General features: G+C 40.3%; 1 protein-coding gene across 3 annotated transcripts; it reads right to left on the bottom strand.

Annotated features, from left to right (window-relative positions):
• Positions 1–1,784: 1,784 nt before the first annotated feature.
• On the bottom strand, positions 1,785–14,878 carry tlx2 (T cell leukemia homeobox 2). 3 transcript variants are annotated; one of them, XM_078260074.1, is made up of 5 exons: positions 13,864–14,878; positions 6,758–6,970; positions 5,787–6,024; positions 2,723–2,903; positions 1,785–2,145 (listed from the first exon to the last, which is right to left on the bottom strand). In XM_078260074.1, the coding sequence occupies exons 1-5, from the start codon at positions 14,369–14,371 to the stop codon at positions 2,134–2,136; spliced, it is 1,152 nt and encodes a 383-aa protein (XP_078116200.1). In that variant the 5' UTR covers positions 14,372–14,878; the 3' UTR covers positions 1,785–2,133. The 3 variants fall into 3 exon arrangements, with proteins under 3 accessions (XP_078116200.1, XP_078116199.1, XP_078116201.1); XM_078260073.1 differs by lacking the exon at positions 1,785–2,145 and having other exon boundaries at positions 2,672–2,903; XM_078260075.1 differs by lacking the exons at positions 1,785–2,145; positions 6,758–6,970 and having other exon boundaries at positions 2,672–2,903.
• Between the last annotated feature and the right edge of the window lie 1,458 nt (positions 14,879–16,336).

Raw genomic sequence — 16,336 nt, 5'->3', positions numbered from 1 at the left:
GGCTCTTTGGCAGCGTGAGAGAGCGGGGGTGAGAAAAAGGAACGACAGAGCCATGACAAGAGAGGAGAAAAAATATCTTTAAGCACCTGTAGTAAAACACAATGCACAGTTTTGAAAACAATAAAGGAAGGAATTTTTCTAAAATGGGCCAAGTCACGTCTTCAAGGCATCCGAGACAGAGAGATGAAAGCAGAAGGGAGCAGAGGAAATGGGGGTAGAGGAGGCGTCACCTGGAGAACTGCCTGCTATTGACAGGATCCCAACCAGGCAAGACGCCCTGAAAACTGACTAAACATAGGTGCTGTGTTTGAGAGAAAGCGGAGGGTTGTTGGGGGTGGCTGCAGTTGCAGACAGCTGTTTCGAACCAGATCATCAACCTGCTCTGAGCAACAACTTGGAGCAGCCAGATGCTGTTGATATCGCAACAAAAGGCACAAGATGTTTACCCTGGAGTTTGCAAAGCTAAATATGTCATAAAGGTGATATTAGGTGGTATTTGTCAGCAGGATGCATGGCCAAGATTAACAAGAGGCTCACATTAAGCTCACAGTCCAATGGAATCTAGTGATTTGCTGTTGAGCCGAGAAGGTGGGCATAGCAAGGGCCATTTCCTTTGACGTTCATGCTGGTGGAGGCTCATTTACGAGCAAGAAACCTGAATGATGTGTTTACTGTGCTTCCAGAGCGTCGTTTTTGTTATGACTTAAGTGATAAGCATTTTCATGATAGGGTGGATATGGTGATAACAAATGTTTACGGCTGTCTGGTGTCTATGTGGCCGTGATTCAAGACAACAATTGAAAGCCAATACCAAAAATGGTGTGGGGAGCGAACATCTCATAAAAAAATGTGGGTTTTGAAAAGATAAGGCTGAGTTCACTTAGTTTACATTGTCCCAAAGCATCTACTCATATTTGCTGTAAAAAAAAGAAAGAAAGAAACTCCTATGCCAACTATAGAGCATCAACCTGAATACAGAACAACATAGATATGATGATAAAGTTAGTCAGGTACAGGTATTTGAGGGATTGTTTGACGGCAGAGATTTCCATTCCTCTTGTAGGTGTCAAGTGATTAGCTGGAAGAACAGCGGAATGCACCACTCGGGAACGCGGGAGCTTCTCATTTACCATGACTGATCATCTGACTGATGCAAAAGTTGGTTTTCACACTATGCAGGAATGAAGGCAGCAAAGGGCTTTTTTCAGGAAGGAATTCAGAACCTTGAAAGCTTGAGCCCTGTGCTGACTGTGTGCAAACTCCAACAGGAAAAGTAGAAAGGTGAGGGACAACCTTGACAAGGGACACAAACTTGAAACACACCATCCTTTGTGGAAAATCACTAGAATAAAACAAAAACATAAATAAAAACCAGGAATTCAAATGTCCCCTTGGCAGCAGCACGTGCATTTTCTCCTGTACTCTCATTCTAATCTGAGCTGGCATCATTTTTCAAACCTTTATTTATCCAGGGAGGGTTTTGCTGAGCACGCTTGCTGTTTTTCAGCAGCGCCCTCCTTCACATTCACACCTGGGAGCTGTAGTCATCAGTTTTTATGGATAAAAAAAGGAATTGTGCTGTCCTTCTGATACAATGTAGCGGTATCTTACCTTTGGGTGGTTTGAAACTTTAATGTGTAATCATAGCTAAATCCCATGAGGCTAACTAGCTCCCTAAAATCATAAAGTATTATTGCGGGGTTTTCATAATGGTGACAAACAACAAACAGGCAGTGAGTGAAAGAACCCAACCAGAGACAAAGAGAGGGAAGGAGAACAGAGAGTGTTTGTCATCTTTTCAAAAAGTCACAATATCATTTAATATAAAACACCTTTAAATTGAACATAATAATGAGGAATTCGTCATCAGGAGTTCCACCAATCCACCTCAATGGCAGCTGACTTCAATGGTACCTCCGAGTGCACACAGAAAAGGGTTGAAACATGCATTTACTACATTGTACAAAGTCAAAAGCGAAAAACAGGAGGTCTTTTTTTGCCATTATTGGCAGAGAGTCTCTGCTGCCTCGTGAGGGATCCAGAGGCAAAAGAGGGAACAGTCTTGATAGTTGGGCATGTACAGAGGTGTCCATTTGTTTCCTGGCACTTATGGATAAAGTGCCCTCCTCTCTTTTAGACCGTCAGCTAAAGGGAAAGCGGAAACTTGGTTTAAGGCAGAAAAATGACTCAACATACTTTAGATATTTATGATAACAGTTGCTTAACTTTGACAAACAGCGGTGTGGCTCCTGTGCTGTGAAGTCTGCACAGTGTTTTGTAGTTCTTGGCAGTAACAGATAGCTGTGTCTCTCTACACACGCTTCCCAATGTTGCTGGTAACGATCAATGAGTGAGGAAGCACAATGTCCATGTAATTTCCTTTTTTTTGTTTTTTTCCAAAGCAAGCATTATTCTCCCATAACTATGACAATCCCATAATGGTGCTGCGTTTTTGAACATCAGACATGTCAGAAACAGACTGAAGAGATTCTTCTCTTTTGTCCATTCACACTGATGACACTTTGATAAAGATCATCACCTTCGTCCCTCCCTCTGTCTGTCTCTCCCTCCCTCTCTTTTACACACACTCTCTCATATACACACATGCACACACGCACGCACGTACGTACACACACACACACACACACACACACACACACACACACACACACACACACACTCACGCTCACACTACAGATGCCACGGAGGTGACGGAGGTCACCTTATTGTCGTCTGCCCAGGGCTGCAGGTTCTGCAGGGCGTACAGGGAGGAGTTGTGCAGGCAGAGCGGGTCTGGCTGCAGAGGCTGGCTCAACGTCTTCTGGAAAGCTTCCTGCTGAAGCTGCAGCATCAGTCGGTTGGCCTGCTGCCTCTCAGCCTCTCTCTCCTCCGCAGTCTGTCTCCTGGGTGGATGGGGGAGACCAAAGGGGAACAGAGGAAGATATAAGACATATAATGTTCATTTTTATGTACACAAGATGTATTAATGCCGCGTACCACAGTATTGCTATGTTTGTCTTATATCCTCATAAAGAAATAATATAACTTTCTTTTTTTAAATAGACAGGATAATTTATATTTAAGCAGTGGTTCCCAACCTGGGGGTCCGGCCCCCACAGGGGACGCAAGTGTGGTGACCTAAAGGTCAGAGAAGCAAGCTTGGGACCGGGAGGTTCAATCCCCAGACCGGCAGGATAAAATCTGGGTGGGGAAAGTGAAAGAGCAGTGCTTGTCCCTCCCTCATTACCACCACTGAGGTGCCCTTGAGCAAGGCCCTTAACCCCAACCGCTCCAGTGGAGCTGCTCAGTGGCCAGCAGATCAGACTGTGGTTGTACTGGGCAGCTTCCAGGTATGAATTGTGAGATAATAAATGTTTCATATATTTTAGATTTTCCTTATTTTTTCCCTTTTTTCTTGTATATTACTGGATCATTTTACCTCTTCAAGCCTAAAAAATACTTCAATTTTTTAATAAATAATATTATTTAGAGTATAGATTTTTTTTGGGAGCTTGTCAAGGCTATCAATGTGTGCAGTCAAAAAAACACGGAAGGTCAAAACAATAAAGAAATCAAGAAAGAAAGCAGCACAGTTATACGTGTCTCACGAAATTTGCAAATGAAACCTGTTCATTTGCAAACTGGCTGCTTTTACTGTATGTTTATTCAACACCTGTGCCAGTTATCTGAGCTTCAGGCTAAATGTCAGCTGATCAGGATGAGTGACAGGTGTTGGTGAGGGGACGTGACGTGGAGGAGGAGATACAGGACACTTTCTGCCTCAAGGTGAAATGTTAATCTGTTTTCTTTTTCAGAACAGCATCTGTTACAGTAACAGTAACATACATCCTGTATATTGTGTCCATCGTTGCTGATACCAACAAATGTTACTGTAACATAATGCTGGTTTTGAAAAGTAGCAGATGGGTGTTTTCCTGAAAACGGTGCGGGCTTTTCATGGTAAAGTTGCAGTTTTTAAGTTGGAAAGTATCCAGAGAGACTCACTCACACCAGGTGTACTTTTAGTGCTCGGCATACTTTGCGTCTGCAAGAATATATAATTAAACAAAGTGAGCTGAGAAAATAAATGCAGGAACAGAGTTCATTAAGAATTTGTGAATCTTTAACAAGCTCCAAATGTATTGATTGAGAGTGGATAAAAAAAAGCTTTTCTTCATAATTTGTTGCTTCTCCTGAGTTAGTTTCCTTTACATTGAAATCAATTTTCCTGACAGATGTTTGTACTGTAATTAGGACATTTATTCCTCTGTTTGTGTTTGTGTGTGCTAATCAGCCAAGAACTCTGAACGGTCCTTATCAGCAACACAGATTAAGCTACAATATTACAAGGCTATTTTGAAATGATGGTGATGTTATTAATAATACAAACCATGACAAACAAATTTGCCGTCAGCATAAACTACAAAATACAAATGGCAGGTAGAAATCGCAGGTGGAAACCTCTAAAACACTCTTTCATGCACACCAACCTCCATCCATTAGCCACACATTATTGTTAACAGCATTATCATAATCTGATTCCCTGGCTGTTGATTTGATCATCCTCTTGTTACTAGCGTAGTCGTCACGCAAAGACATCCCTCATGCTCATCCAGGTGCACACTACAGGGAAATAGCATAAATCTCAGCAAAACTAGGAAATCAGAAAAACAAGTTAAGCCTATTCCCTTGTTCCGTATGACATGCCATTTAGTCTTGGATTTAGTTCGGTGGTTTTATTTCAAGCAAAATTCCTATTTATTACATATTTAGTGAAAAAGATGGCTTGGTCTTTTACTGCTACAGGATGTGATTGTTAGAATTCTTTCCAATAAATGCAACATTTTAAAAAGGATCATCAATCCAAATTTCGTTTAGAACAAATAAGCCAATAAACTAAGTCATAAATATTAACAAGCCCCCAAAAAGTTATTAAGTTTTAAGTGTATTCTATGTGTATTAAATTCAAAACTCATTCTAAAAAGCTTTTAGGATCGTTTAAACATTAAAACCCTAAAAGGTCATTTAGCTGTTTGTAATATGCTTATGAAGTATGTGTCCTGTCCCTTTAACTATGGGCAGGGCTTCATAATGTGATTTCCTACTCATTTACTTCCAAATGGCTATAAACAACAGTTAGAAATGAAGTGAATGAGTGTGTGTGTGTGTGTGTGTGTGTGTGTGTGTGTGTGTGTGTGTGTGTGTGTGTGTGTGTGTGTGTGTGTGTGTGTGTGTGTGTTTTCTGTCTATAGACTTGGCAGTCAATTCCTCCTGTGAGTGTTTCAGTATTGCTTTGGACAGCAGGTTTCTAAAAGGCCTTTCAGGAGGCTCACGAGTAATTGTGCTTGGTCAAGTGAACTGGCCTCGACTGGCAGCTAAGCTAAGCAAAATAGGTGTTGTGTTGTATGACGCCTCGAATGCTTCAGCTGCGGGACATTTTACTCGTGTTTAAAGTAAAACACTGGTAAGCATTTTGGACCCAAGAGCAAAACACAGACACATTCAGTGCTGTCGATTTATGGCACAAGAAAGATTGGATGAAGGAGTGGCTCTTCTGAGTGAACATCCTGCCCTCATAAAGACAAACGGCTTCTGAAAAATCCACCACGGCCTCTTTGTTATGCTTAAGTAGATCACGAGGGGCGGAAGATATGAGCAAAATATGGCACATAGACGAGAGACTTATGATGCTTTCGTTTCCCTATTCTTTACTTTCACACCAGTAAAGGAGATTGAATTGCATTAGATAACTCTCTAAGTGAAGGAGCACCCCGCTGAAATCTTACCGCCATTTTGTCCGTCTGTTCTGAAACCAGGTCTTGACTTGTGCATCTGTCATCTTCAGGGCCTTGGCCAAGGTGGCGCGCTCAGCCGACGCCAGGTACTTCTGCCGATGGAAACGTTTCTCCAGTTCGCAGATCTGCACTCGGCTGAAGGAGGTGCGAGGCTTTTTCCTCTTGGGCGGCGTCCGGTTCTGGTAAGGGTGGCCGATACGACGGGTCACGGAGAAGGGTGAGAGGGAAGCTGAAAAAGGCCCAGAAATGAATTTTAACCAATTGGTGGATTGCTTTGAACATCATGCATGTCAGCTTTAAAAACGTCCATGTTAGCATTAGCAATGATGAGGTTATTTTAGTTGTTTTGAGGTGTTTGGGCTATAAGGGTTCAAGATTAATATCCGTTATATCCATTTCTAAACTTGATCTGTGCTTCTGAAATATAAACTTATTTCCCTTGAGGTTTTGTTTGTCTACGTTCATGAAACACAATTTGTTTTTTCCAGTCCTTGGTTAGATAGAATTATTGTCCATTTTGTCTTAACTCTGGAAAAGCCAGTGTTGTTTGGGGAGTCTAAGAGAAGGCCCAGAAGCTGTCAAGAAGATCAAGAAGATAAATGCAATTACAGCTAATATTCCCCTGCCAGATTTTGAAAACCAAACAGCACACTGGTTTGCACAGAAAGGAAGTCCAAGAAGAAAGCACAAAAAGGCATTTAGAAAGCTCAGGCTGCATCAGTTCCAAAAACAATTCATGAAAATATATTGCTTAAAACTGGCAAAAAAATGGGTCTCCAACAGTTAAATAATAGCAAAAAGACCAGTACAAATCAAGATTTAAACTACGACTTCATTTTCACAGACAAAGACAAAAAAAGTTCAATATGTAAATCGCACTCGAGGGATGCAATTAAAAATCAGCTGTGACACAGATGGGTGAGGTAGGGAAGGTGGTTGGTTGGGGGGAGGGGGTGACTCACCTTGGCAAGCCCCCTTTGGAAAAGGATAGTCTGCTAGAAGGCCATTGCCGTCTCGCAGGTGAGCGAGCTCGGGGTAATAGCATTTGGCTAATGTCTCCATAGTGCTCCAGACAGGGACCCTGCCGATGTCTCCCTTGGGGAGAGGACAGAGGGACCCGGCAGGCCCTGGCCCCCCTGTGGCCTCTCCAGCTCGGCTCTCCTCTGCCTGCTCCCCTAAAGGAAAGGGTGACACAGTGAGGTCCCACATCTGGAGCACAGCAGCAGCAGCCGCTGTGCGGGCGCCAATGCATAGCAGCTAATCACATGAAGGAAGTCTGAATGATGAACAGAGTCTACTTTAATGTCATTTACTGCTAGTCTCTTAATGTTAGCATTTAGAAAGGTTCATGCTCCAAAATTACATATCTTATATATCATTTTAGAAAAATATGTTACAACTAGCAGGGTTACACACATACTGGTCAGCCAATCAGAATCAATTGGCAATGTGATGTCAATGAAGGTTAAATTATGATTTAATAACTGCTATCATAATAATAACAACCTACATAAAACAACTAGCAATCTAACTATTATTCACAGTCCTTCAATCTAGCACAGTACAATTTTGGACAGTAACATCTTTGTATATTGTTTTAAGAATGTTTGCCATCAGACCAATGAGATTCAAATATATTCATTTTTTGCACAAAACATCTTCCATACTAAACATTAAGCATTTGTCATTAAGACTCCTAACAACAATATTACAGGATTGGTCATGCAAAAGTATACAAATTCATACATATAGTCATTTTTTTGCAGAATAGAATGCCTGTATTCTTAAGAAATTGATGTTGAATTTGATGTAATGATTATTGATTATTCTTTTAAACAAATTACATATATATATATATATATATATATATATATATATATATATATATATATATATATATATATGTATTAACCTGACTTGTTTTGTGTCTTTCCAACTGCTTTGTCATTGTATCTCTTGAAAAATAGGAATTGCACCCTGCCACTGTATGAGCCATTGTGTTTTTCTTCTATCTGTGCTTCACTGCCTGGTGGTTCAATTTCACATATCACTGTATCTGGGTATTAATAACAACTTATCTCCTGCATCATAAAATATCTATGAATCCTGTCTATTTTGTCAGCCATGGGTAAACAGAAGATCGACAAATGTAATGAGATCGTTTTTGGCCATAGATCCACTCCCTAGCCACATTCTCATTTTGAGACAGAATGGAAATCATCGACAGAATTAAAAAAACAAACAGTTTCTGTCTCTCTCTCTCTCTCTCTCTCTCTCTCTCTCTCTCTCTCTCTCTCTCTCTCTGTCTGTATCTCTGTGTCATTCCTCCCCAGCAAGCTGTTTTGTCTCCTGTCTTACAGGGTGTTCATTTGTTTTTGTTTTGTCAGAGAAGCTCACCAGAAGCCAAAATGAATATGAAAACATGTGCATAGGTGTCCCCCGAGGGCCACGTGCTGCTGCTCGCAGAGTTTCAGAGACCTGAAAAATTCATTTGCCACACAGACGATGACAATTTGAACGGAAAATGGAACATGAAGCTATTATGCGCTCGGCAGTCGTTTCCAGGGAGCTGCCGACGTCCCCTGATGGTGCTGAACACGAGTGGCAAATTGAGGCGTACGCAAGCAAATGATTTGTAAATAAAGACAAATGGCTGCAATGTGCTGTTACAGTAGGTCACATGAAGTTAACATTACCTGAGTGTACATTAGCAATGCAAATGTGGTGCCTGAAATGAAAACTCACTACTTTGTACTGTGTTTGGTACTGGATTCATAGCGTCCATGCATGTCTTCTTTTTCTTCCTCTCATTATTATTTTTAATCTCCTATGGTAATATGCCTATAATATTATTATCAGGTTTCACATTATGTGTCGCTCTGGTACTCAATAATAGTAACAATGGTAATGCTATCCCTCTAATATTCATTTCGGGACTTGGACAAGCATATGTGGTATTTAATCATGACTTTATAGTTTCCCATGATGTATCTGATAGTTCTATACGGTCCTCACAGCAGACTGTAGCACCTCTGTGGCCCTTAATAGTGAGTTTATAGTCGACCTTATTGCACTTCATGGTATATTTTTAAATCTCATATGATTCCCAGTCTTAGTTCTATGGTGACCTTTCCATGGTGTTTCAAATATGTACATTCAAACATTGCAATTGGGCCTTTTTCTTGGCGTCTTGTTGCCCAAAACTATGTGCAGCCTTACGGGTCACATGCTGAGAGCGAACAGGCCTGTTGTTGCTCCCAGCGGCTGGTCTGGCTAAATAATATACTGCATTAGATGGCTATTTCAGGCCATCTGTGAGCTAACTAATGGCCCAGGCACGTACAAGCACGTTCAGAGGCAACCCAAGTGGAACTTAACATGCAGCAGGAGCCTTCAAACCTGCCAACTGCAGAAAAGCTTTGCCTCACAGCGGGAAAAATGCTGAGAAATATACGATACAGTGATGCTATGGGTACTGCATCAGTCAAGTTTGATATTTTTAGTCTGACGGTAGACCAATCAGGAATCAGATATGCCTTCAGATGTATCCATTGTTACTGTAAGCTATTTAGAGAGGACAAGAAATGCTGTAAAGTGTGAGCTTGTAGCTGGTTTTAATAAACCAACATCAAATTAAAAGACTGCCCCTGCCTAACTGCCTCAGTCCCAATGAAATTACATGAATTAACATATCCCATAATATTCCTGAATTCTTATTGCATTTAAATGTGTTCATTGTGTCTTTATATTACATATAAAGTAGGCTACATATTATTATTATTATAGCCAATATAATATACATAGGCTATTATTATTATTATTATTATTATTATTATTTATGGGCTATAATAACATTATTACATAAAAGGCGCAAGGCAATATGAAAAATCTCTCAAAATGCAATGAGACCAAAACAAAGTCTACATGTAGGCCTACATATTAAAGACAGCTAATTGTAGCTCATGGAGCACGGCTGTCGTTTTCTATGACACAATATTGCTGTAGAGATTCAAAATCCCACGAGACAAAACGTGATTGTGGTAAAAAAAAAAATGCAAATTGTTACATTTAACCTTTTCTGAATCCTTTACAATCCAAAGTTAGTTGGGTATTTTGACTATGAGAAGAACAATTAGCCAGCAGCATTGTCTTGAGCTGCCTGGAACACAGTCCAACTGTTACTGCAGCGTTTGTGTCAAGGTGGAAAAACCTTGATTCAGAGAGGAGGTAGGCCTACTTTGCCACTGAACCACATCCGACCATTTATTATTATCAGAAAGAGAGAAAATATTGTTCCCATAAGTAAATAAAAGATAGAAAAACAAACAAATTGCAAAACGATTTGACTTTTTCTTTCTTCTTCAAATGAAGAAAAGGAAATGGGTGAGAATACTAAAGCTGCTGCCTGGGTAATACAATTTAGCATAAGCATATCAAAAATGAAATGCTACCATGGAGGATATGTTTCCCATAATAAAACCACCTATACTTAATAACACTTCTCGGTGACAGCGCCTCCCTTCCCCACTGCGGATATTACCTCTGTAGCAATCTAATAAATATATCCGTGAAGGATTCTAAAGGGGATATTGAAATATAACATGAACATACATTGCTATTTATTACACTATACGGGACAAGAGGAAGGGACACTGTCTTCTGTCACACCGAGAACCAGGACAACGTGGAAACACCGAGGACAGGAGCGGAGATAAAGTCATATTGTTCTGCTCTGCTGCCATTAACACCCAGAAAGAGATTTACTGCAGAGAAAAAAAGGGGTTTAATTATGTTTTTTATCGGTGCTACGTGGCCTATAGAGCCACAGATGCTGTATTATGGCTCTGTTTATTGGCAAGACGCTCAAACGGTGCGCATTATTTTCTATTCTTTTTCCTACTATTATCATTATAATAATTAGAACAGTGTGGGCTATTTGATTTGATTATTGGATTAGTGTTTGACCATTGTATATTTGCTCGTATGAATTTACACTGTCCACATTATGACTTTATAATTGGACAGGATATATTGTGCTGTATACAACTTTGAGAACATGTGAGCCAATTGATTACAACTGTTACTGATTCAATTAGCTAATTATAGCCTATTTTCTTTTTACAACAGATATGCTACTATTTTTTTGTTGCGTTTTTTGTTTTACATTTTTTTGTTTGTTTGTTTTCTGTTCGTTGCCGGGCGTTGACCAGGTTTTAAACAGGCTTAAATAAAAACAAATGTTAAATCAAGTAAAATCCGGTCACATTTTTTTTTTTTTACCAGAATGGCCCAATAGCCTAATAATAATAATAATAATAATAATAATAATAATAATAATAATAATAAATAATAATAATTAGAAATTATAATATATAATAATATAAAAATTAGAATAGTAAGAAAAATATGCCTAATGAAAATAGAATAATTTGCCCAGAAGCCCTTGAGTAAATATAGAGAGGAGTTGGTTATCAACATAAGCCCACTGGTGAATGAACAGCTCTTATTTTTAGAGTCGGATGAAATGATTCCTCTAACGCCCCGAAGCTTAATCCTTTGCGTCAGTCTGATACAATTTCTCGTGATTTATAACGTAAATTTAGGCCACAAGGACGCGCGGTGAAAAAACGAGAGACGTCCATTGTGCAATTTAACAGGTTTCGTTTACATCCCATGCGCAAAGCTCGCATGGCTGCCAGAGCTGGAAGCATTTGGCAAAATGGTTAGCTGTTTAAAGCTGCACGGGGCCGTTTTTCTCCTCCGGTTTCAACTTGAAACGCCAGAGAGAAAAAAACAAGAAACAGAGAGAGAGAGAGAGAGAGAGAGAGAGAGAGAGAGAGAGAGAGAGAGAGATTTGAAATGATATGTGCCCACCAGGACAGATGATAGTCCGTTTGATTTACAGCATTTATAGGAAACAGAGCAGGCAAACTCTCTCTCTCTCTCTCTCTCTCTCTCTCTCTCTCTCTCTCTCTCTCTCTCTCTCTCTCTCTCTCTCTCTCTCTCTGTGTGTGTGTGTGTGTGTGTGTGTGTGTGTGTGTGTGTGTGTGTGAGAGAGAGAGAGAGAGAGAGAGAGAGAGAGAGAGAGAGAGAGAGAGAGTGTGTGTGTGTGTGTGTGTGTGTGTGTGTGTGTGTGTGTGTGTGTGTGTGTGTGCGTGTAGCTGCTGCTGATCTTTGGCTGATCAATACAGTGGAAAGATATAAGCTGCGAAATAATTACAGCGACACAAAGCTGAGAGAAATTAAACGAGAGGCCCTCGGTGACTATGAGTAGAATTGATAAGCCTATTTACACTGTATCTTTTTGCAGTTGACATATCGTTCCCCAGTATTTAATAATTAATCAGGTAGAAAGAACGGAATAGTGAATATTTAATGGGTGGAGAGGTGGGGGTGCGCAAATCCATGATGTTCTTCATTTTCATCTTCATAAGGATGAGGTCATGAGAAACAGACCAGTGGAACCAACCTCTCCTAAAACTAAATTAATAAAGAGATAATAATATAAAGTCTGAATACCAGAAAACGTAATCCTTCCCTTAAAAAAGGGAATTGTTCTTTCAAATTGTATCTGGCATGTTATATATCTCTTTTTTTTCATTATAATTTACTTTTACAAAGACAAAAAGAATGGCTAATTTAACATGTGGCCGAGGGAAGCAGATCATTAGCAGTTTGGCTAACACTGCTACATTAGTTCTGTTGATCAGTGTGCATTGTCCTTGCCAAAACAAACAATAGGTAGCCTAATGGAAGCCTCTCTTTGACTTAAATAGAAAACGGGATTATTAGTTTTTACATATAAAATACAAAAGCATACGAATAATAGGCTAAGAGCGCATGAAATGTTGCAAGTATGACTATTTGAAGCTAAAACAAAACGTTAGCATGTCATGTGGAAGCAAATAATAAACTAATACCTATTAATGTTAAATATGTTTGATTGTTTATGTATGCACCATTCACCATAAGTGTAATTTATTGTGGCAATCAAACCTTTTCTAATTATGTAACGCAGACGATTTGCACTGACAACTAAAAAGAAAAAGCTTGTAAAAAGAAAAAGAAAATTATCTTAGTTTTTTAATTCATGTTTATTGTAAGGAAGAAATTATTTGGGCTATTTGTCATGTTTTTGTCTTTAGCATATATAAAATAAAATATATTTAGTTAAAAAATAAACTCAAAATGTATCTACAGTCTACAAAGCCGTGATATTGCTGCGTCATGGCATGTATTAATTGCAGCAGGGCAAAGGGAAATCAACTTTTAGAACCAAATGAGGGTGAGGTGTTTAAGAGTATAATGTGAATATGCTGATTTTTTTTTAAGAGTTACACATTATTGAGGCATTGCATTTAATTTGCCTAATATGTATCTGTAGGCCTATAGTATAAAGAGGCAAACATTGTGAATGTATAAAACTAATACTAGCCTGATAATAATAACAATAAATGTGCAAACTGTTATTATCCACTGTTAGATTTTAACCTGCCATATGTTATTACTATTATGACTCATCTTCCTGCTTTCTCAATTGGCTCGCATGCGGAAAAAAAAGAAAAATCATTCATCCCCATGTGAAGACGGGGAACGTCGTTATCCGTCATCCGCTGTAAATGGAGAGTGATGGTCCAATACTGATTCATCAGCATGTCCATGTCAATTTCTCCTCTCGTTTATCAGGCTGCCCTTCCAGCATAATAAAACTGAGTCTGTGTGTGCATATACGATTCGTTATAGATTACAACCTAACGATGAAATCAGCTCCCCTCTGCCGAGCTATTAGCCCCAGTTTATCCGGCACATTTCATAGTCCAGGGCCAGTTTTACACATACATGTCAGAAGATTCACAACTCACACCTGTAATGCCGTGAGGAAAATATACAATAAATACAACTACACTGCGCCGGGGTCTTTGGGCTCATTTATGACGGTGTGGAAAGCAGGTGGAGGTGCATAAAGCTACTCTGTAAATCAAATCATCTTTTGGCCTATACCTGTTTTATAATGGGAAACACAAATCAGACTACAGGTATTGCGGGATTACAAGGAAACTCTATTTACCTGTCAATTTGTCCTTTGCAAACCTCCTACTGCTCTCCATCCACGGGAAGGTGAAGTTTGCCGCATTCCCCATCCCCATCCCGGGTACCGAGGCGATGCCGGGTCCGATGCATGGCGGGTGCGCAGAAGGGGGCGGATGAGGTGCAGCAGCGGCGGGCGGCGGCGGAGGCGGCATGGGTCTGTGGGCCGGCACCCTGATCACCCCTCCGGCGCCGCCCGAGTTCACGTTAACGTTCATGTTCATGTTCATACTGACGTTCATGTTCATGTTGACGTTGTAGGAGCCGGCCAGACCCGCCGCCATGGAGCAGGCCGGGTTGTAGACGCTGTTGTACCCGTTGCTGTAGACGTTGGGGGCCAGCGCGTAATCCGGGTCGCCGGTCCGGTTGGGCAGCATGCAGCCGCTGGACTGGTCCGAGCTGTTGAGGATCTGGTCGATCCCGAAGCTGATGGGCTCATGCTGCTGCTGGTGCGTCTGGTTCACCTCCTCGATCCCGGTGTGCTCCATAGTTTATTTTGCCGATGATGTATTTGTCAGTATATTATTTTTAATCAGTTCTCGGATGTATTTTTGGCATATGATAATTCACTCCTTGGGAAATGAAACGTTTATATGTGCGCTGCAGTGTTGGGCTGTTTTTGGTTTTCTCAAGCATCAACACAGGCCTGTTCTACTCCCAGGAAACCAGTAACGTGTCCAGCGCTTTCCAAAATCTTGCCATTATTTCTGTCCAGCATTGGGATCGGGTGTTCCCTAAATTAAATGCCTATCCATCGGGCTAAGAAAGAGCGTATCCATCTTTAACAGCGTGTTCTTTCCCAGTGAACTAGACACACTGCAGCCTAACAACAACAACAACAACAACAACAACAACAACAACAACAACAAAACAGCTGAAGATGGTTATCCTGAGTACTTACAGACAAAAATCCGTGATTTTGGGGGGATAGTCAGTTCTCTGGAGAGGCTTGATGCGCTTTGTTCGCCTACTCTGGCAGAGACGATCCATACACAGAGGGCATGATAGGATACCCAAGCTCCTCGCATCAAAATAAAGCCATTGACAAAACAAACCAAACCCAAAGAGGCGAAGACGAAGCGCTGACTTCGCAGGCGTGGATATTAATTGGAGGTAAGAGCGAAAGATGGCTCTGTTGTGTTGAATGGAGAAGTGCGTTTCAGCAGGTGAGACAACCCTCTGCGTAAAAGCTGCCATTCGGCCAAACCTCGCCTCCCTCCCTCACTTACTCTCTCCCTCCCACCCTTACTCCCTCCTCCTCTGTAGGGCAATTGTTTGGCTCGGATGTCTTAAAGAAGCCGCAGCTTTCTGCAGCTTTACTGGCATTAAAAGGGAGGCTGTGTGCCTTTTAGTGGTGCTGAAGATTTGGTCAAGCGGTTTCTAAACATTTTCCCGTCTACGCGTCAAAAATTCTGAATAAGGTCAATCTTACGGAGTTTGGTCTAATGGTCAATATATTATTTTTTAGTTTAACATTTACATTAACAACAATATACTACTTCTCTCCTCATGCCAGAAAAGATATATTTGTAGGCTATTTTAGGCTATTTATTAATTGTTGAATATTTATTGTGTCTTTATGAATCTGTCACTGTAAATGCTTAGTTCATTTTGATATTTTTGTGTAGCCTACATCTTTTCTCTGAGACTCTTCCTAATAGCTTTGCTCTTTTGTGTTATTTGATTAAACAGTTTCTTATATGTAATCCCAAAGTGATGCAATGAATCATAGCCTTAACATTTAGGCCCTTTTTTGGGAACTCTGCCACCTGAGAAGAACCCTGCTGCTGCTTCTATCTATCTATCTATCTATCTATCTATCTATCTATCTATCTATCTATCTATCTATCTATCTATCTATCTATCTATCTATCTATCTATCTTCTCTTTTGGGTCTGCATGTTGTTTCCTATATGCTATAGGCGATATAATATCGCTTACGGTTGGTTTACATTTCATTACTTTGTGATAATGTACGTTGGAATGAGCCTATCAGTGCCTTTAAATCAGGCCTGTAGTCTGCACACTTCCCGTCAATATCAGTGTATTTATGGCTTCATTGTGTGCAACAGATTATTGCTTCAGTGGCTTTCTCGCTTTCTCTCCCACCCATAAATCTGGTCCACTATATTGTTGTATCTTGTAGGACACAGTGTACTGATGTAACAATAAGGGGATACCATTCAGACCCATTCTGCAGCATGATCTGCAACTTGCCATTTCGTTTTATATTCGCTCCGTGTTCACTGATCCCAATATTGGTGGTTCCTAAACTGGTGTTCCGGGAAACTCTAGGGGTCCTCGGACGAGTTACGAGATATATATATATATATATAGATAGATAGATAGATAGATGAATAGATATATTAGATAGATGGATTAGATAGCAGCTGAAGTTACATCATGAAGCCAAATGTGTTGCTGATTTGCACAAATTATTTAACCTTTCTCCG

This window comes from Sander vitreus, chromosome 10, assembly GCF_031162955.1.
Source record: "Sander vitreus isolate 19-12246 chromosome 10, sanVit1, whole genome shotgun sequence".
NCBI classification, from domain to species: Eukaryota; Metazoa; Chordata; class Actinopteri; order Perciformes; family Percidae; genus Sander; species Sander vitreus.
This window is presented reverse-complemented; position numbering and strand designations above follow the sequence as displayed.